Genomic DNA, 22,500 nt, shown 5'->3' on the forward strand with positions numbered 1-22,500 from the left:
AATACAATGTTGAAGGATGTGAATTGCAATTATGCTGTGAATATACATACGGGGTGACACTTTTGAGCAATTTTGATGAAAGCGGTCCCACAATTTTGTCCTACGCACGCCTGTGGTTGGGAGATACTGTTTTTTTTTTCTATTATACCCAATTAAAATAAGAAATGTTAAATAGTAGCACGTTTTCAATGGAAAAGTAGATCGGTGTAGCGTAATAAATCACAATTATTTCAATACTTATCGCTGCTGTTGGATAGATGGATAGATTTTATTCACGTTGTGGGAAAGAGATCTTATGGCCACTTTGTAATGCGATCTCCGATCCGACCTAGTTCAAAACTTGGCGGCGAAAGTGCGCTTTCATCGATCGAGTCCGGCCCTCACCTAGAGCACTTCGCCGTGGTTATTGCGAACGCTCCGATTCCTAATAAAATTAAACTTTAGCATTTGCTGTTGAAAGGGAAATGGGTGGCGCTACAGTGGCGTTCCTCAAGTCGCCTACGAACCGGTTGCACAGGTGATCGAAAATAGAAACAATTGATCTTTACCCCCGTGATAATCGCAGAAGAGTAGATGTGGATCTGTTTTGTTTACGGCTATAAAGCTATAAAGACAAGTCATAACAATAATTTGCTACATGCTTTCATGGCAACTGTCAATAGTTGAACAATTTCTGGGTTGGTTGCCACGTCATCGGTTTAGACTTTTTGTTTCGAGAGATATACCGCTCTCTCCTTCAGAAGAAACGTTGTAATTGTTTCAATCATCTCGGAAATTGTTCAACTAAAACAAGAGGTTATTGCATGGTATCGCATTCTATCGCGGACTTCTCAAGACAAGCATTTATACCCACTAAAAGATGTCCCCGAATTGGCCTACAATATTCTATCAGCACACTCTACAAGTAAAGGGACTACAGCCCCTTAAAAATGAGATTCTAAAAGATTTTTTTTAGACATCTCCGAGTCTATTAGAGATAACATAATGCAATTTGAAACTATTTAGTTGTGTAACCTGTTTATAATTATTGCTAATGATAGAAGGGAAAGTATTGAAAATACACGTTTGTAATTAAAATAATGTTCGTTCCAGAAAATCTGGCGCCTTCCGAACTGAAAAAATTAAGAAACAAGCAGAGGAAAGCGAAGAGAAAGGCGGAGCAGGAGAGCGCTCAAGCGAGGGAAGCTCAGGTGAAGAGAGACCAACATCACAAGTCGCGTCAGCAAGGCGACGTCGAGGCAGATGCACCCCAATTGGACGAACTTATTCCGGACAAATTAGCAAGGGTAAAGGCTGTACTTACTTCATATGTTTTAAATCTATGCAATTTAAATCTATTCGAAATGGTATATCCTTCGTTTAAGTATATCCACAAACAGTGCAAGTGTGGAGTTGGAGTTTGTGTTGACTTGAGATGCCGAAATGGAGACACTGAATATTTGACAATTAATTTTGTTTTATGATACATGCATTGTCGCCCAAATATTAAATATTTATGCACAAATAATGGATTAGACCATTACATACATTTGATTACTATACTATGTTGGACTGTGACTATTAGTGATCAATTGCACAAAAATTCACGTTCTAAATTTTTATATATTTATGTATTTAAGAGTTTCGAAGAAAAGTTCATTTTATTTCTCATGTTTCTTGATGCCATTGTAATGCGTTCCTACCATCAGTTTGTCCTTGTTTATTTTGTAGGTGGATGATCCACTTGAACAGGCCATAAAATTTCTACAACCCTTACAAACTCTGGCTAAGGATCGAATAGAAACACACCTGATGGCTTTTGAGGTGTACTACAGGAAAAGTAAGTGCCTAGACTTAACTTTATGGGTAAAGTTAAAACGTATTGCTTTTTTCTATAGAAAAAGTCCTTCTCATGCTCCAGTCTCTGAAACGCGCCCACAAAGTCGATCCGAAAAACCCTAAACTTCACAGCTGCCTAATACGATTCCACCGGATTATCCAAGAACAGAAAGACGACTGGGATCCCAGCGTGGAGGAAGTGATCACACAGGAGACTAAGATCTATTTCGACGGGAAAGATGCTAAAGAACTGAATAAGGAATTTTTGGAAAACAATTCGAATAGTTTAAGAGCCGTGTTTGAGGGGGCGAAGATGATGTACCACCTCGACAATAAGAGCCAGAGCCATGCAGTCAGTTTAGTTACCAGTCTGAACAATAAATACCAAGATGTAAATATTGAAGTAAGTACATATTTCGGGGGGTTTACGGCTTATTTGAATTAAATGTTTTTATGATTATTATTTCCTTCATAACTACTAAATGGGTAGTTTACGGTGTAATTCATAACACAACCAGAATAACAAACATAAAACTATTGTACGCGGGAGCGCAAATGGCTCCATCTGCTGCTATATTGCAGGTACTTGTTGCACGACTGCCACCCACAGAGGGCGAAGACAATGTTTTAATTTGTCAGTGTTGCGAGAAACAACTACTCCGAGGACTATATGTCTCTACCGGCATTGAATTATACCCGCAACACCTAGTGCAACAGCTAGGATCGTTCGCCAGTTTAACCCACCAGACAGAGACCTGTTTCGGACTTATTAGTCCTCATCAGTGTGCCATAGGTGAGACAACCGACGAACGATCCAGCTGTTTTGCGTCCTATCATCAAGACAAGGAAATACATGGTTATGGTTATTTTTCAGAATCCTGACTTGGAATTAGATTCAGTCTAATTAGAATATTCATAATTTTGTTTGAAATTTGAATATTGACTACTTAAACTTGTAGGATAACTTTGAAAAACTGTTAAAATTACATTTTATGAGCAATTTAACGAATTTCTTATTAATAATATAATATATTACACTTGTTTGTATGTATGTGATGTGATGTGTGTCTGTGGTGTTTGTATTTTTACATTTATGATTTTCGTAAGCATTTTGTTGTATATTGTATTATCAATAAACATACTCCTGGACAAAATTAACTCACCACAAAAATTGCATTATTTAATTAGTTTAACGGTATTATACGAAAAATGCCAATTTTACAATTTAATTGTAATAAAATTAACAATCATTAAAATTATGTGGGAAAAGTGAATAACAATTAAATGGTAACAGAACACAATGGATGGTAGTATTGGAATATTAATAGCGTGTTTTGCCTCCTCTACTTTTTAATCATATAATTATTAATAATTAATTAATATTATTTAATTGATACGCCTAGGCATGTTTCTAATGAAATTTTGAATGACGCCCTTTGGAATGCAGGTATATGACGTTTTATGTTCCTTTTAAGCATGTCCCAGAGATGTTCTATCGGATTCATGTCTGGACTTTTTGATGGCCACTCAATAAACTGTATATGAACGTCATTGAGGTAATTCAGTAATTCTCTAGCAATGTGAGGTCGAACATTGTCCTGTATAAATAAAAAATTGTCTCCCAAAAAAGGACCAAAGGGAATTACATGTTCAACTACATTCTTCTCCAGATAGAAATTTGCATTCATAGATCTGTGTCGAGTAGGGACTAACTCTGTACGAACATTATAAAAAATTGCTACCCAAAACATAGAGTCGCCACCAAATAAAAACTTTGGAGAGATATTGCATTGCGCACATTTTTCTCCAGGTCTCTGCGAGACAGGAGATTTTAGCCTCACTATAGTTCCATCCGTGAATAAAACTCGTTTCCAATTGTTTACAAGGTATTCTGTCTGGTAACCAGTGGTGCAATTGCTGGTTTTCTACTTGCCAGTCCAGCTTCTTTTAGCCTTCTGACTGCTCGAGCTGAAATTGAAACATTTCGGATAGCTTCGAGGTCATTCCTTAACGCGAACTAGTGATTGACTGGTTCTTAAAGCTGTGGGTACACATGTCTGCAAGTGACCCATTTTAAGTATTATGTCAAGAGCGCCAGCCTGACGCCGCCCGGACCGGCCTACCTGTTGCAAGTGACAAGAAACAATGTGCAACACGGGATATGGTTCCAAGAAAGGTCCACGGCAGATTGGCGCCAACGACCAGATACTTACTCGTATACCTGCGAACGACTTCACAACACGAAGACTCTCCAGCAAACGCTCGCACGTACAACACTTTTTTCTGACAAACTTTGTTTTCAATAAAAATATTTTTATTTTAACCGTTGAGAGAGCGTTGCATTTTGCTGCACACCGAAAGAAACCCTCATAGCAGATTGCCTAAGAAAACGTTCGTCTCTTGCACTGGTACATCGTTTTCGTTTTAAAATATAATTTTGAAATTTTGTATGTTGGTCTGTTAATTTTGTCCCGCATGTATTAATATTTATAAATTAGTATGTTGGTAATTGGAACATGGGATAATTATGATGTTTCTTTAGATAGTTATATTTTTTGCAGATTTGTACAGAGATACTAAATTTGCTAAAAAAAGGCGACTTTGGATGTTGCGATGCTCAATTAGAAGAATTCGTTAAGAAGTGTAACTCGAGATTTCCATACACAGCGGCATTCAAACCACCCTCGGAATTGGTGTCCCCCAGCGAAACTAACCACGTGACGCAAGAGCAGGATAACTACAACAGTAACTGATGGCAGTTTAGATACGGATAGCAGACCGCTCCAACAACCGCGCAGGGAAACAACAGGTGTCTTATCTGTGAGTGTGTGACAATTAACCAATAGCGTTTTCTTTTATATAATTGATAACTGAGTTATGGTGGTATATTGGTATACCTCAGGACTTAATTTAATAAATTGTCTACAAATTATTTATATCTCATTACTTTTTTTTTATTTGTACATTAATTGTAAATTATTATATCAATTTACAAGTAACATTATTATGGCGATTGTAACTTTTTAAATAAATATCTGACTTGTAAATGCCTACAATTGACTTGAGGTTTTCGTGTTAGGATGACAGATCGTTTTGTTTGTATACTTGGCGCGTTCGTTTAACATCTAAGATATTCAAATTTTATATAAGAAATTACATATTAGTCCTTTAATTTTAATGATTAAGAAGAGTGAATACGGTGATAAGACTTTTTAAAAAGCTGTTTGTATTGTTGGGTTTTCTACTTGAGTGTTACTAGTGGATTTATCCAAAATATGCTAATTTTGCTGACACTATACCGTAGAACAGCTTCATATTTGTCAAAGGCAGAATCTCTTACGATTATGGTGCGTTTTCCGTTAACTCTCGATATCGTCTTGTTTTTTAATTACCGTGGATTTTTATATAATTTTTGTCGGTATTGAAACGTGCACCATGACGTCCCTAAAATTTTCCCGATTTCAAATCACGAGGATTAGCTACAGTTGTTCATAATTGAGCGTGTGATTAATAGTCAATATTGTTTGCGTGTAGTCTCAGCAAATTAGTTAGACTTATAAAATTAATCATATTCACTACATGAGTTTGTAGATAATCATTATTATGTACCGGCATCAATTTGGTACATAATCTTCATTGTAAATTTTGGTTAATAAAAAAATTAAGCAATATTTGTGCCTTATTCCCTCTGATTTCGTGCTACATCTCGACTAGGAAGCAATAAAATTCGTCTATTTGAACCAAAAACACATTTATTGATTGTGCTGAATGTAAATAATAAATAATAAAGGTAGTAAAAAATTCTAATAAGGAGAATTAGTCCAAAAGTAAGTATATTTAGGAGTATAGCAGGATGGACCATGAAAATTTTCAGAAAGTGCTCATTTAAAAGCGGTACCATACACTAGTGGGGTCGCTGAACACTCCGGTATGAAGAAAAATCTTTATTAATTTAATGTAATAGTTATGTACACCATAAAGGAGGTAAGTAATACCAGTCGAGAATGATTTTGCGCCCGAGCGGAGCGAGGGCTGGCAATAGAGTCCGAGACCGGTAAATTATACTTAACTGCTGCGTGGTATATAACATTTTATTTGCTCCTACAGTTCTTTATCGTTCATGAAATAAAGATTAGTTTATATTTTTTGACATTTCTTAATCAATTTATTTTGACATTATTTCAAAATCTTACAAAGTCTCTTACAAAATCTTACAAATCTTACAAAGTTGTTTGTATTTTGTCATTTCTAAGATGTTTATAAACAAAGATACATAAAAGTTGCAATTTTGCTGGTTTTGAATTATTTCTAAATGAGTGATTTTCAAATAGAAAGTGCAGCAAATCCTGCCTGCGAATTTTTATTGCGCAAGAAGTCAAAAGTGCGCCTACGGACGAGCATATAGAAATTTCAAAGAATGGTGCCAGAACAAAAATAGTGAGTTTGTGGAGTGAATACTCAATGATTAAGTCAACTACATATTTTCATAGAGGAGAACGTGGATATATCAAAATACCCCAAACTGAGAGTATTTTTGAAATGTAAGAATGACGCCTATACACCTAAAAAACGATTTTAAAAGAGAACAAGTCAACGATTTTCTCGTTCAGGCACCCGATAACATATTTGCTAATGAAGGTAGTGACGGTCTTAGGCATTGCAGAAGCATGCCATTCTGATGAGTTATGCCAACTTACTTTGGACTTCAACTTCAAAAATTTTGATGATATTGTAGTTACAATTCGAGATTCTAAAAATGGTATGTCGCGTACGTTTGCAATTACTACTCGTCTGGGTTCTGTTTCTCACCTAGAAATTCTCAAGAAATATATCAAGATTAGATTAGAAATTAAAATTGAAATTTCACACTTTTTTATGCGCTATCAAGCAGGTAGAAGTTACAACCAACCAGTCGGCAAGAATACCCTTTCTATGATTCTTAACCCTTTCGCTGCGCAATACGTCTGAACGTAGCTACCGTGCCGTGCGTGATTGTTTATCTTGTGCGAATATATACATCTGGAGCAGTTAGACCACTTATAGTTTTACATTACGTTGTGTTAAATTACGATTTACGATAAATTTTACGATTTTATTTTGAATAAAATACAGTATATGTACTAAATAGAAACTGAAAGAAACATTAACAATCTTGGTAGTATTACCAGTACCTCTTTCCATAAAAATATTTGTCACAATCGGTATAAGCTCGCCCGCAAAAATTCGCCTTACCAATTGCAATAACCGAGTCACTATGCGCACGGTTGCGAATATATACGGTTTGAGCAGCCTGATCCAATTTAACTATTCATGCGAATTTATCCGTCTGGAGCAGTTTGAGCCCTATAAATTTTTAGCGAATATTTACATCTGGAGCAGTGAAAGGTTTAATAAGATTGCACAGTTTTTGAAACTAGTACATCCTGAAACATATACAGGTAATTCATTCCGAAGAACATCGGTAATATTACTGGCTAATACAGGAGTTGATGTATTAGCAATCAAGAGACATGGTGGGTGGTTTAAGTAACAAAACTGAAATAGCCAACTGGATTCTTTACAATGACACTTCAATTCCAGGTTCTAGTAGTACGTCGCATCATGCCGTTTTAATGGATCAGTCAGATAATATTGAGCCTCCAATGACTGAAATGGAGCAATCAAATCATTTTGAGGAAAATGTGACAATTAATAAATGCGTGAGGAATAATTATACAAATTTTATAAATGTTACTAAATGTAATAACTGTATAATTACTAAATATTTATTTGTTCGTTTATAACCCGAAATCGGTTTTTTCCGTAGGGAGGTAAGTTATCTCACTTACCATGGGGACTTTCCGACCCTGTATAGTGGGAGCAGATAAAATATTTAATATCAATGGGAACGTATGCAGTGCCATCTATACATTAAACGTTTATTTAATATACCAGTAAAGTGAAACTGTTACAGTTGGCTACCTCCTAAAGCATTCCTCCGCAGTTTAGTGTAGTTTCTGAGCGATAGAAGGCGGCATGAAAATTTTAATGAACCCTGATTGATCAATCGACACAAGTGAGCGTTCCACTCAATGAATCATTTCATGTAATTTATGTTGTTCATGTTTATTGTTGGTTAAGTTTGGCGAGTGTTGGTGTGTTTTTAGTGTGTTTTATTAGACATTTCATTCACTGTATAACATAATAATGTCTGATCATATAATCACATTTTTTTATTAATAATAAAATGTTTAGTTTTTTTGTTTGTTTTAATAAAAAATGTCTGAAAGTTTGTCGTGATCAGAGGTAGGTATTTTTTTTATGGATATCAACACAACGAAAAATTTAAAGTTGCATAATAAATCTCTATTACAAGAATTATTCAGATTGGTTTAGTAAAATTATTTACTTGTAATATTTTTTTATTCAACGTGAAGGCTAATAAAATATAGAAAGCACTGAAAGCTGCTCTATAATCATTTCTACTCTTTTTTTTTCAAAATGTGAACTGAAATTTGAAATTTTTTCAATAACCATTTCAACAAAATTAGTATCAAAATTATTTCTAATTTTAAGTAGAAAGGCTATTAGAGCTTTTAAAAGTGTCTTTAATGCTTGAGTGATTTTAATGCTTTTTATAAAATGTACTTATTTTCTCATGGTGACAAAAATTATCTACGTGAAAATTATTTTACAAAACCAATTTCTGAGTGATCTGTGTAGGGTGAGATTTGTTATGTAATTTTAAATTTAGCGGCGGCAGAATACCTAAAATAAATATTGGATAGGTATATAGTTGTAGAGCGTACAACTAGATGGCGCTTGCATCTTTAACCTACAGGTAATTTAACTCGCTGTATTACCGATAACTCCTAGAAAAGGAAAGCAATAGAAGTTGGAGAAAGTGTCAACAGTTAGCGCTCTTACTGACCACGAAATTTGTTCAAGTTTCCTATCTACAGTATCATTTATCTAGGGTTCTACTTCACTGATCGAAAATTTAATTGGGATGATGCATTTCCAATGGCACGAAAATTTTCAAAAAAGTTTCTAACGGTGGTTCCTTATGCACCTGAGGTCGTTAAAAACCCTGTGATGGTCGGTTTTTGTGCAAATGGCTCCGTTAAGGAAAAATTTTGAATATCTCGAAAATTGGAGGAACTAGAAACTGCGGTTTTGGATTTGTCAGCGCTGTTATAGTCCACCAGATTTTTTTCAGGTATTTCTGAGCCCTAAAACTTTTTGAGAAAATCAGTTCATGAAAGTTGGCAAATAATTAAAGTGCTTGTTTAAAGGTGGTACCGAACTCGCTGAACACACGGGGATGGTCGGTTTTTGTGTGAATGCCTCTGTTTAGGAAAAAAATGGAAAATCTCGAAATCTGGAAGAGTTAGAGAGATTTGTCCACCAAAGGAAATATGTCCATATTTTTTAATGTTCGGCCTCGTTCGACAAATTTTTAAAAATATTTTCTGATTAGCTCAACTGACAATAAAATACCAGTTATCCCAAACACTGAAAATCGTCAAAATAAAACAACAGGACATTTTTAAAAACTCTATTGACTGTTACATCATTCACACAATATGAGTATTAAGTAAATTTTCTTGTGATAAAGATATCTTGGAATGTATAATACAATGTTTTAATAAATAAATCTAACTTGATATATAATCAATTGTGGAAGCCACAGAAGTGTTAACTACAACTAGAGTTTGTATATATAAGATATTTACAATATATATTCAAATACTGAACCTTTCCGGTTATTTAATATTACATAATGGCCACAATATTATAAAATATATTACTCTCCGTTTTAACAGAGAATTTTTTTATTAAAATTCAAAGTACATGTGATTTTTAATACTCCAACACAAATTATTATTAAAATTTAAGTACATTTAGTAATGAACGGGGTGTTACTTTATAAATAATTTATAAAACTTGGTCAGATTAAAAATAATTAAAATAGTACGGCATTTTTGATGTGCAAAAAGTGTAAAATCATGGAATGTTAAGGACAGTCTTCATTTCTGATGCATTCTTGCGAATAAATCATTTTTTTTGAGTGCTGAAGACAACAAAATTATTATATTAAAAAAAAATAATCACCAGAAAGATTTTCCCTCATATTTGCAAATAGAATGTATTTTAAATAATGTTTCCATTTAGAGTTGATTAAATTTCAAATAAAAAAAAAATCTCCGGCACAAAAATTGTGAGCCATATAAAACCATGCATAAAAAATTGCACATAAATGACTATAAGGTTATAATATCACTTGTACACAAGCTGCACAGGCACTATGGATTGTATAATTTACAATTCAGTTGCTAGGATACAAACAAGGACTTAACGTTTAACAATTTTAATAAAGGCTTGAGCAGAATCCTCTAATGTGAGAAATTACAACTTTAACAAAGGGACTGAGTGTGCCTACACATAAAAAATACAAGTAAACACAGCAATTTATAATTAATTAGTTTAAATAATTTTTTCGGCCTGATAATACTAGACTAGTAAATACCTTTGTTAAAGAGCTCGCTTTTCTTGTAATCTCCCCCACGACAGATTAATTTCGAAATTAAAAAATAAATACCGAATTTAAAATCTAATTTAGAGTTAATATCTTACATAATAAAATTAGACTAGTAACGATTAAATATTCAAATATCGTCGACGAATAAGTCAGCATGAGCATAAATGATTGTAAGGTCACCAAACTCATCAAAACCTCATCTTGAAAGCCTACACGATAATCTACTGAAAGGGGGAAACGTTTGGATATGTCTTACATTCATCAATGACCATATATTTATCCACTAAAGTTACAAAATGTAAAACTTGATACTTACTCAGTTACCTTTTTTTAATACAATTTTCTTCTAATGCAAGGAATGATATAAGGAAGTATAGTCCTGATTCAAAAGGACTACTAAAAATAGTAAGTTTAACAATCTTAAGTTAATAGTTATAAAACATATATTACCATGTTCTTTGATACTTCTGATTTAACTGTACAGGGTGGATCGATATCAACAATTTAGAGATTCCTATATTTCCCCAAGAGAAAGAGAGAAAGTAGGTAAAACATCACGTTATATTTCTGAAGAAAAAAAGAAACTGAATAGCGAAAACCAAGCCTTGACACTTTGAGATCAGATAATTAATTTTTGGTCAATTTTGGACAATTATGCGAGTTTTTTATTTTTCATACATTTTTTATTATATTTTTCCCAAAAAATTGTGCAGGCGGCTTCTTGATTACTTCGGCCTTGCTCTCCAAAGGTATGAGAAATCCCTTAACAGTCAAAACTTTGTAATAAGCTTTCATTATTCCTATAAAATTATACACTAATTATACCTCAACCAATAATCGACAATTTATTACAACAATGACTAGTAAAAATGGAGGTTTAAGAAAAAAATATTTTCTTTATGATCTTATTCTGGAATGGGAGTGTTACATTATTTTTTTTTTATTAGATGGCACTGAAAAAACTGAGTAAGTATTAGGGTAAACTTTTTTTCTGTCATATAATTGAATCCTGTACTATGAGATTGTGAAGGTGTATAAATTACAGAAAACGATATAATATCGGTGCTACATATTCAAGTTCAAGAGAAAATTAATTATCAAAATCAGTGACCAATCACATTTGAAAATGGCAAATATTTAAAATGACCAAAGTTTTTTGTTATTAATTGCAAAATATGTGTTTTGAATACTGAAGACGATAAATTATACAAGAGAACAAAGAAATTTTGAACAGGACAGTGAAGAGATACGAGTCAACTATACACTGTATTATCTGTAGCGACGGCACCTACGTATCAAACTATGACTAAAGTCAGTAACTATAAACGATAGGTCACAATAAAAAATGACCATCAAATATTTAAAATCACCAGTTACTATCATTTAAATAAAATAAATATAAATAAAATAAATAATTTACTTTAATAGTATAATTTTTTCGCCCGTTTCGTCGACCTCAAGAATTCAATTCAAAAGTGGTCTAAATGATAACTTATAGTGACAGTTTAATGTAAGTGAAATTTTAGGTTGAGCATACATTCAATTTTTAGGATATGGCAAATTGAACTCGTTATTTGATTAATCCACGCCAAGGCGAATCCGACATTCTCGGTGACCTCTTGCAATATCTTAAAATTCTCAACAAATACAAGCAGTAACATTTATAACGTAAAATTTTCCGTTCATTTCAAATCTTTCATTACATTTTACTAAAAATATTGTAACAAAAAAGTTATAAAAGATTTTTGTAAAAAATAATTGCATTTGCAAATGCAATCAGGGAGACAAATTGTTGTTTTCGAAGAAATCGATGTCTAAAAAAAAGGATGCAATCAGGAAATATCTATAAAGTTCAGGAATCAGGAAATGTTTTTTTCCGTAACAAAGAAAACCCGGAGAAATGACATGTTAACCCGGAGCCAGGAAATCTGGCAACCCTACTTGTCATATATCTAAAACAACAACTATGCTCAACTTAAAATTTTGCCTACTCTAAAATATCAGCACAAGCTATTATTTAGACCACTTTCCAATCGAATTTGTGAGGTCGCCGAAACGGGCCAAATTTTGGGTCACTATATAATTTAGTGTTGTTAGTTTGCATTTACTCGTATTAAAATGGAAGCAAAATCCAATAAAAGTACAAAAACTGTTTAGAAACGAAAAACAAAATGATCAAAATTGGTCACTTTCCTTAATCACTTGCCGATTTTTAAATAACCCTTCATTTTGTTAGGTACGTGTAATGTCATTCCTCATGTATCCTGTTCAAAAAGTTTTGGATGACCTATATGGGAAGAAAATTGTTTGTCAGCAATGTTTTTCTGGATCTAAGATTTTTTATAGTCTTTGGCTAGTTATTATTTATACTTTAGTTTTATGTTTTGTTTACTTAAAAGCAACATATTTGGTATCATTGTACAGAACTTTCATAAATGATTACAAGTAATTTAAATTTCGGTAAAATTAAGGGGTTACACCACTGTAGAATTTTAGAAAAATCGTTTTTTTTTGCTTAAAAGGCAGTTTGAACCTTCTAGAACGAGGTAAAAGGTTTTATACACGAAAAAATTTTTTTTTTTAATTTTGTGCTTTTCCTGGCGTATGTCGGGCATCTCTCATTCGGCTACCTGTGCTATGAACATACTCGCTCAGAAGGTACCGCATACCTTCTTACCTATTGATTTATAACTTCTCTAATATACTCATAGATGTCGTTAGGGAGTATGCATGTACAATTCAAACAAAATTTTGAAACAAAAGTACGTTAGTGTAGCATCAGTGCACGTTCATGTATAAAACTTATTTTAAAACTTACACATTTGTCTCGACTTGAAAGCACGCATCATAACTCCAACAATTTTAAATATTTTCTTTTGAAATTTTAACCACATATTTAAAACAACATTTTGAAGGGAAACACACAGATTTTTCGATAAGTTATTTAAACAATTATTGTTATAAACAAATAACTGCCCTTTTTTCGTCAAAACCTTGAAAAAACACCAGTTCCAGTGCGTGCCGTGGAACGCCTCGACTGCGACATGCTTAAGGAGAATGGCTCCAGTGCCGCCATTTTGAAATAATTTTTAAAGAAAAAATTGTTCTGTACACTTAATACATGCCTAATAACATACTTAAATAATTTTTTCTATTACCTTTCGTTCTATTAAAAAAAAATTGTCAAAAACACGTTTTTAGGCCATTACAGTGGTGTAACCCCTTAAAGCAATAAGATCAAAATTATAACAAAATCCAACATTCAGTTTCACCGGCTGTGATTGCGTTATCTTGAGCCGTAACGGTTGAATGAATGAATGAATCGTTAATTCCAATTCCATTGACAGTACCAATCGTGCAATGTTGGTTGCATAAGCTCGGTCTCGCGTGGCTTTTAATCATTTTTGAACGCTCTATAGTTTACAAGACCAATTCAATGGAAACATAACTTTTGAAATTTAAAAATGACCAAAAATGACCGGTCACATTCTTCGATCAATTACATATCAATTTTTAACAAACTAATCATGCTATCACTAATGAAAAACAATAACTCGGCTATATATCTTTCAAAAGTTTACCTCATAAATCGTTTTACCTTTTGTACTGCAAGGTATAACATAAAATATTGCTTTTCAGTTTACACAGATATTTAAAACTCCAGACTTTACATATAAAATATTACAAAAGCCACATTGCAACTAATATAATACAAATAAGGTTATGATAAGAACTCCTTTTCCATTTCAGCGAGGGACGGCCTCTGCCTTGTCCTTCTCGCTTGCATAGGAATGGTGGGATCTTGATGCTGCCCAGGTACAGGTAGGTCAATAAGAGTGGTGGGTGAGAATCTAACTCTACTTACGCTGCTATTGCTGTCTTTTGCCGAAACGTACGAGCTGTCGTCGCTCGTCAAACTGTCGGGAGGTGTGGGGTTCGTGGGGGTGTTCCCTCCGGAGTGCCCTTGCGTGGCTTGGTAATTATTCCGTTTCAAGCTAGAACGTAGTTTCGTATAACCGGACGTTTCCAAAGTTGTGGGCCTTTCGAAATTAGAATCCTGCGAATTCTGTCGGGAGTAAGAACTCGTGTTATAATCATAGTCGTACTGAGGTCTCCTAGGTAAATAGTGCGTGGGTGTGTATTCATCTTCTAGTCGGAAACTTGGATTTACATTCGACCCACTCGTGGTAGTTGAACTAGCGTTTGAAACATTGGAAGGTGTTCGCCTGTGGGTGTGAGCGGGTAACCTTTGTGGAGTCCTAGAACCACTATGGCTACTAATACTACTTGGATTATCGTATGCATAATCAGTCCCATAACCATACATCGTCGTTGAACCGCTGTATTCTGAGCTGTACCCCGCGTAGCCGACGTCGTGATATTGATTGTAAGCATAACTACTAGGCTCAGGTCGCACGCAACAACCTAGACAATGTCCCGTTTCACTCTGGCAAGGTTGGTAGTCACCGGGGATGTAAATCGTTGCACTTCGTTCATACGGGGTGTATAATTCGGATCCGTCATTACTAGTTGAGCTGGACTTCCTTCTAGGTGATGGGTTGGGTGGGTGGTGCTGCGGTGAATCTGTGAACCTTAACGGCCTCTTCTCCTCGTACTGTACATTTATTAATTGCGATCCTGTCAACATAGGACGATAATGTTTGGTGGGACCGTGGTAGGTATTGTGGTTGTAGCCTGAAGTTGTGGAATATTCGTAATCTTGGTTTTCTACGGGCCTCCAGGCAGGTAGTTCAGTTATTTCTAGCCTGCAACAACATGTAGAAATTAGATAAATTAATTTTAAAATATACATTTCCTAGTGAGCGAAGTTAAGGCACTTAATCACTGAACTGATATTAATATTTACCTATTTGGTTGAAGTCTGGGATGTAACGGCGATACATTTGATAATCGAACATCGTATCCTGATGCTACACCTGCTAGCATAGCTGCTATATTATACAAAACTAATTCCACTATGCTGAACTTTGGTTTCAGTCTCTGTCCTGCAAAGTACACGTGTTAATTAAAATTGGCCTTATTGCTGGTTCATTTAATAAACATCGAGATAGTCTAGAGTTTAATATTGATTTACAAAGTGAAGCTAAATTATTACGGACGATGGAAAAATTTTATATAGTGCCTCTCAGAAGTAACGCAAAAAATTCGTTTTTTATTTTGTTTTAAAACACGTCAATTAGTAAATAGGAATTGTCGTTTTGTCACGTTGCTTAAACCTTTTTTCCGCTATGTTTCATAAACCTACGACATTATCGACATTTTTTTTAAGTAGTATTACCTTCTTTTTTAGGCTTAATTGGTTGGCCTTTTTGAGGGGAATTGGTTTGTTGAAAAAAAAGTCAACGATTGGAATGGATATGGTTTAAAATAACAACAAAAGTAGGTATCACAAACTGATGCGAGAACAGTGCCGCAGCAGAAAATGAGAATTTGTAGATGTTTTGTGTTTTGGTTGATTGTAGGTATCTTTTTATGTAATGATATGTAGGCGTTTTCGGCGATAGGACAAACCGCAGTGTGTGGATTTACAGTGACAGCTAAATATAACATTTTGCCTATCATTTTCCGTCACTGTCGTTGGCCTTCTGGATTTAGACAGATCTCTAACATGTCCAAAGTTTTCAAATTTGTGTACTAATCTGCATACTGTAGACGGAAGTATTGGTTGTTCCGGATACTTGGCATATTTCATCATAACTACGTATCCTATCTCCGTACCAACCATAATTAGGATTTCAATTCTTTGTTTCTCACTTAAACGCAACACCATCGTAATGTAAAGTTATGGCATTTGTAACTATCACAATGATATGACTATTGCATTCGCTAACTGTCGTCTTCAAAACAATGCCTAGCCGCTGTGATCGGGTGAACCTACCCAATCTACATAAAAACATATACCTACAATCAACCACAACACATTTTTTTGCTGTGACACTGTTCTCGCATCAGTTTGTGATACCTACTTTTATTGTTATTTTAGACCATGTACATTCCAATTGTTGGCTTTTTTTTGCACCTGTCAAAGTAAAGTAGGCCAAACTCTATATCGACTGATTTCCCTTCAAAAGGGCTATCCATTTACGCATAAAAAATAAGGTAGGGCTATTTAAAAATAAATGTCGATAGGTTTATGAAACATAGCGCAAAGAAGGTTTAAGCAACGTGACAAAAGAACAATTCCTATTTACTAACTGACGTGTTTTAGCGTTTTTGTGAAAACGAAACACAAAATCAAATACGAATTTTTTGCGATACTTCTGGGACGCACTGTATGTATCCCTGCAAAATTTGCATTTTTGTGGCATCATTGGCTTGTCGGTCCAGATTAAATGCAACTTTTTGATCTCGTTACATAAATAACCATTTCTATTGACATAGGTACGCAAATGTTTCACAGACTCACTTGATTAGATATAATCAGTAGTTGTGAAGTAAAAGCGAATGTGAAGTAATAGTGTCTGTGAAGTATTTGCGTACGTAAAATAAAATGACATTCAAATAATGACTCCAAAACAAAGATTTGAATTAACAAAGTAAAGGTATTATTAAGATCAATGGAAAAATTTAACAAGCATCTCAGCAAAACCTGCATCTTTATGGTCTTGTCACGAACAAACTACAAAAATTGAAAACTTTGACATCTGTACATAAATAACTATTATGATTTTCTTTGAATGTTTTTCACGAATTCTTTTTCTCAAATAATTTACGTTCCCATTTCTGCAGAAATATATTTTAAGCATCATTTGTTAATGTTATTATTCGAGTCCTACACAAGTATTTTTTAAATTGCATTGTCTCTATAACAATTAATATGAAAAGCAGTATTTTGTTACACAATTTCTTGGAAAATATATTAAACATATGTTGGTATCTTTTAACTTACCGTCTGCACTGTACAAAGTAGGTATTGGCACATTATGTCGAATCGCTCCTGGAATAGGATACTCGGGACCCCAATCTTCTGGCGGCGCATAATCTGTTAACGCAAATAAACTATCTAGCGTCTGTTTATATTAATCATAACACTTCAGCTACTACACAAAATTGCAAAATAAAAAAAGGAGTTACGACAAAAGCAAAAGGACTACAAGGCTTTTCCAGTTTCTGTTTGTTAATTGTTGTTAAGTAGTAAAATTTTTTAGTCTGTTACACAGAAAACAAGTAGGTTAATCAGTTTGGGTTACGTATATCCTAACGTAACCGCAAGTTAAACTGTAAAGAACGAAAAAACATGGCAGGGAACACTGAAATCGTCTTTACAGTCCAACTAAATTTCGTTTTAATAACACAAACTCAGTTTTTCAAAACGCCGTTTTGAAAAATGTACTAACCACTGCACAAGGTGTTCCGAATACGATTTTTATAAAATTTGAACGAAATAAATATATAAATTTTTTAGTTTTTTATCAAGTTAAATCCTACATAATAAGTCATCAGAAAGTGTTTAAAGTTATTTGAGAATAATGTTTTTATTTTTTTTTGAGAAAAATCATTTGGACCAGATGGACCACCCTGTATCTTTGGCAGTTTACACTTGGACAAAATGCTACATCTAAAAAGGGGGCGATTACTTCTACGACAGACCATTCGAAGCATTTTATCCAGCGGTTAAGAGCTTTTATTAAAGACAATATGTGCGGAAATCCCAAAAAAGGACATGCGTGTGAAAAATAAAATAACAGTAATTAAAAAACATTTTAGCAATGTTTATTGAAAATCAAATTACATTAAAAATAGACCATCACCAAATGAAAGAAAACGGCTCTGAATATGTTTCACGACACATAAAGGACACAAAAAAAAATGAAGTAAAATAATAAAAAGTGAAACGTATTCATGAAGCGCTACATAAAATAAAATAGCAATAAAAATCTAATTTACCTAACTAAATTACATAAATCAAACACTACTTAAGAAATTAAGCTAAATAAAACAATTTTTATGGAATTTCTAAAACATGCTACTGTGCTTAAAACTAAAAAAAAACTTAACTATCGGGGGATTTATATAGGACTTACATATTATATTCGGCAGGCTCTCCTGAGACACGCCTTGGTTAAAAATTTTGAATTAAATATTTGAAAAACTAGTACCACAAGCAATGCAAAAGTTGATTTCATAAAAAAAACAATACAAAAGTACAAAATTTCAAATGGAATGTAACCATATCAATTTTTGCATTATACAGGTATTGTGGAAAAAGTATTACATTAAAACGTTTCCGCTTAATTTCGCGTAGTATTTTTTTGGACATAAATAAATTATCGAAAAAGTACTAAAAGTATTTATATATATACGAAAACTTAAAATTTAGTTAAAAATGATGGCATACTTTATTACTTAAAAAATTAATTTACGCTATCTAGTCACTAGCCAATGGTTTTTTTGTTCATTTGTTATTTTTTTGGTCCTATTCTATGTTATATAATTTGGTTATTGAATAAATTAAATTACTACTACTTACGATCTGTAACCAATAAAAAAATTAATACTAGAAAGACTGAATGAAAAGTCAAAATTCTAAATGTTTAAACCCTCTTAGAAGTCTCAAATTTTTAATTAGGAAATCTTTTTTTTGTTTAAAAAATCCACCAATGGCCACTACAACAGGACGAAATAAAAACGCTGCTAAAGAGGGTGCCACTAAAAATTGTATTTCATCTGTAGAACTTAATATACACTATCATTTTTTCAAATTGTTTATGTAAGTATGTTGTAAGTGCTCATTTTTTTTTGTCATATAAGATTTAAAGAAACAATGAAATTATAGAGGCTCCTTTAAAATTTGTTGATTCCAATTTTCTAAAAAAAAGAAATGAATTTATTAATTGAACATTTTTCAGCATTATATTGTCTAATATTTTTGAAAAATGATTTTATATTTTCAGTTCCACTGTTTCGGAACGAATAAATTTCACGTAAGATCGCGAATTGGTCTGTTTAAATATCAGTGTTATATTTAGATAGTGGTGTTGGTATCGTTCAATAAATGTTGTGTATCACCATCATTTTCATTAACCTTTATATAATCACTCCCGAAGTCAACGGAATTGCTGACGCCCCTAGCTATAACAAAACTATCAGTGCTAAACACAGTATCATAATGCGACTGGGATATGTTCCCGATAGATCTACTTAGTCGATTATTTTTCCCCAGCCCAGATTTTGGTATTAGAGAAGCATTATTTGTAGGGAAACTATTGTTACGCGGGGTACTTCCAAACCTTTTCCATTCAGAGAGGGGTGTTAAAGCGGATACTTTGTTTATCAATAGCTGTAGCCCAGATTTGTTACTATCTGTAGGGGATGTGTTACCTATTTCGTGCGCTGGCCGGCTCTGCACCGTCCTCGTTTTGTCCAAGTTCGGGGCGCTTTTCGACCACATCGCGCCTCTGTTCGGGTTAGGCCTGAGCATGGTAATCTGGCCCCTTTCACGCTGATGGCACGTGCTCGGACCCCAAGTTTTCCCCTTCACTCCGTCAGCTGGTACTGAAAGAAACAACCTACTCTGCCAAGTATTCTCTCATAAAGTGATAGCTTTACCATTTCCCGCAAGCAGCAGAGTATAATATGTGTGTACGTGTAATCGCAACGGCAATGTGTTCCAATTTGAGTAAAACTGCCCTCATTTTTTTTGAACAGATGGGTGGATTAAAAACAAAATGAAATCGACGTCATCATACGTAACTTGTTATAATAAATTTTGTAGCCCCAAAAAATGTTGCCAAAAATTGGAAAATTGCATGAAGAAATTTTTTTTAATTGAATTGTTCATAGCTGTATTTGCTAATACCAAAAATTTCAGTTTGATAATTCATACAGAGTATTTCTTTTAGTAAAAAAAATGGAAAACTCTGGTGCTATATAATCTTTGGCATTACATTAACAATGCCTTACAAATACAAAAAAATACTGGATGCCTATTTGATACTGATTAAATATTTTCGATGCACTTTAAAAATTATATTTACTAAAGCACACCTTGCACTTTCATTAAAATGAAAATTTGGTATCGGCAAATGGAAATACGGACAATTCAATCAAGTTATCAGGTTTTTTCAATGCTTAGTAAGATTTTCCAATTGTTAGCAAAGTTTTGAATATAGTAGGCCATAATAACAGGGTAAACAAAAATTACATATGGTAATACCTCATCAAGTACCCCATGCTGAAAAAAAATTTGAACATCGACCCATGTGTTCCAAAATATGATGGTGGTGCTACTCAAAGTGTAACACACTGTATGTGTATAAGTGGTTTCAGATTAACATACCATAAATTGTATGGGTAATAGAATATTGAAAAAGAGATTTCGTCATTTGTTTTCAAGATTCAGAGCATTAAGTTAATTTTATTAAAACAAATTTATAAATAAATGATTGACATATCATATTGACATCTTAGTGAGCATATGTTATGACAGTCCATAAATAGCCTGGTATGAATAATTATTAAATGAATTACACAGAATGTTTGTTATGCTGCAAAATCAGAATATTTTAGATCAAAACTTTTTGAGGTTAAAATCTTGAAGTTTAGAAAGAACAAAAAGTGGAGGTAAATGTGCAAGTTTTGTTTTTCTTTTTTTTTTCAAATTCTTGTGTATTTAATAAAAAAATATTGTTTAAAATAGTAAAATCAAATGCGAATGTCAACCAAAGTACATTTTTTGAGTATAATCAAAAATTACATAACCTCAAAATCCTAACATCAATATGTTACGAGTTTCTACCTAAAACATTTTTTTGTAAAATAGGCAAAATTCATGTTAAAAAAAATAAATATAACATTCTGTATCTAAAAATCAAAAGACAGTGGATCCAAAATTCAAATTAAAAATCTCATTTATTAAAATCCTACTACCTCTAGAATATACAGGGTGTTTCGAAATTCGCGGACACGGAGAGTGGGAGGTTAATTTAGAGCAACCACTGAGTAGAAAACCATATTACACTTTTTCAATCAGACAATTGCTTTTCCAGTTATCGATGATGAAGCAGACTTTAATATTAATTAATTGATTAATGATAATAAATTTTAACTATAAAAACTGTTCGAAATGTTCACCACCTGCTGCTAAACATCCTTCTGCACTTGCTGAACTGCTGAAGAGCATTATTCTCAGGTGTTATTTCATGTAGTAATAGAAAAATGCGTTCTTGTATCTTGTCTGATCGAAAAGTGTAATAAGGTTTTCTATTCAGTTTTTCTCCCACTCTGTGTTTGAGAATTTCGAAACACCCTGTATAATATATGGTACCTTATTACGAAACATCCTGTATAAATTGAATTGTAACTGTTTGTGTGTGTTTATTCTTTTTAGATATACTGAGGTGTAATTGTCTTCTATTTAACATAATTATGGTCATAGGTCGAAACTAATGATAAAATTCATAACCACAATTTCCTATGTTGTTTATGTAAATTTTGAGAGCATGTCATTAAAATTTTGTAATTTGTGAATTCCCCGACCATTATCATTGATCATTAGCATTTATAAAGTATCAGCTACATTGTTTATTACGCCTATTAAATAAATACACATACCAATCAGTAGTGTGTAAACAGTTTATTATGAATAAAAAAATGTACAAACAGCTAATAATATTCTTTCAGTAAGTTACTTACTGTTAGATCGTAGTTTTCGTACTTAAATTTAGAAATGATCTCTGTTTACAGGAGTATATTTTGCTGATGCGTAAGACCAAAATATATGTGACAAAATTTTCAAAACTAAATAAATAAACAAAAAAGGAGGACATCACCTAATTTGAAGCAGCTTCTAAAAACACACACAATTGTGAAAAGTACCATGCAATGAAAACACCATGCCAAAAATGCTGAAAATTCAAATTGTCGTTTCGAACATAAAATTTTCGTAGGTCTCCAATATTAATTGCAACTATATATAAAATAGTCCTTTCTTCAGGGATACCTTTCTTCTATGAAAATAAACTGATTTAGATCAAGTTACCTTGTACAATTTTACTTTTTTAAAAGGTTGCAGGTCTCCAATACAGAGTTATCCTTGGTTTTTTTTTTATATTTCTATAAATTTCATTAAATACCTAACTAACGGTTATCTTAAAAACATGGAGAAAATGTCCTGAAGGAGCCTAACTTTAAAAAAAGGC

The 22,500-nt window shown here is 33.2% G+C and overlaps 2 protein-coding genes across 5 annotated transcripts in view; one reads left to right on the forward strand and one right to left on the reverse strand.

The window, feature by feature from the left end:
- Positions 1-5,487, forward strand: part of LOC108917434 (N-alpha-acetyltransferase 16, NatA auxiliary subunit) — a 94,138-nt gene extending 88,651 nt beyond the window's left edge. The window contains exons 8-11 of the mRNA XM_018724024.1: positions 1,093-1,286; positions 1,711-1,819; positions 1,878-2,221; positions 4,380-5,487. Coding sequence (XP_018579540.1) covers positions 1,093-1,286; positions 1,711-1,819; positions 1,878-2,221; positions 4,380-4,571 — 839 coding nt within the window. The 3' untranslated portion in view covers positions 4,572-5,487. The remainder of the gene's footprint in view (positions 1-1,092; positions 1,287-1,710; positions 1,820-1,877; positions 2,222-4,379) is intronic.
- A 4,665-nt stretch (positions 5,488-10,152) lies between these two features.
- The window catches only part of LOC108917427 (mitogen-activated protein kinase kinase kinase 11), a 94,090-nt gene continuing 81,742 nt past the window's right edge, over positions 10,153-22,500 (reverse strand). For 3 of the 4 annotated variants that reach the window (XM_018724006.1, XM_018724007.1, XM_018724005.1), the window contains exons 8-11: positions 19,682-19,855; positions 17,250-17,342; positions 15,207-15,345; positions 10,153-15,105 (exon numbers count right to left, since the gene is read on the reverse strand). In XM_018724006.1, the coding sequence (XP_018579522.1) occupies positions 14,061-15,105; positions 15,207-15,345; positions 17,250-17,342; positions 19,682-19,855 (1,451 nt within the window). In that variant the 3' untranslated portion in view covers positions 10,153-14,060. The remainder of the gene's footprint in view (positions 15,106-15,206; positions 15,346-17,249; positions 17,343-19,681; positions 19,856-22,500) is intronic. The other variant, XM_018724008.1, reaches the window with a different exon arrangement.

This window comes from Anoplophora glabripennis, unplaced genomic scaffold (assembly GCF_000390285.2).
Source record: "Anoplophora glabripennis isolate ALB-LARVAE unplaced genomic scaffold, Agla_2.0 scaffold4, whole genome shotgun sequence".
In the NCBI taxonomy this organism is placed as follows: domain Eukaryota; kingdom Metazoa; phylum Arthropoda; class Insecta; order Coleoptera; family Cerambycidae; genus Anoplophora; species Anoplophora glabripennis.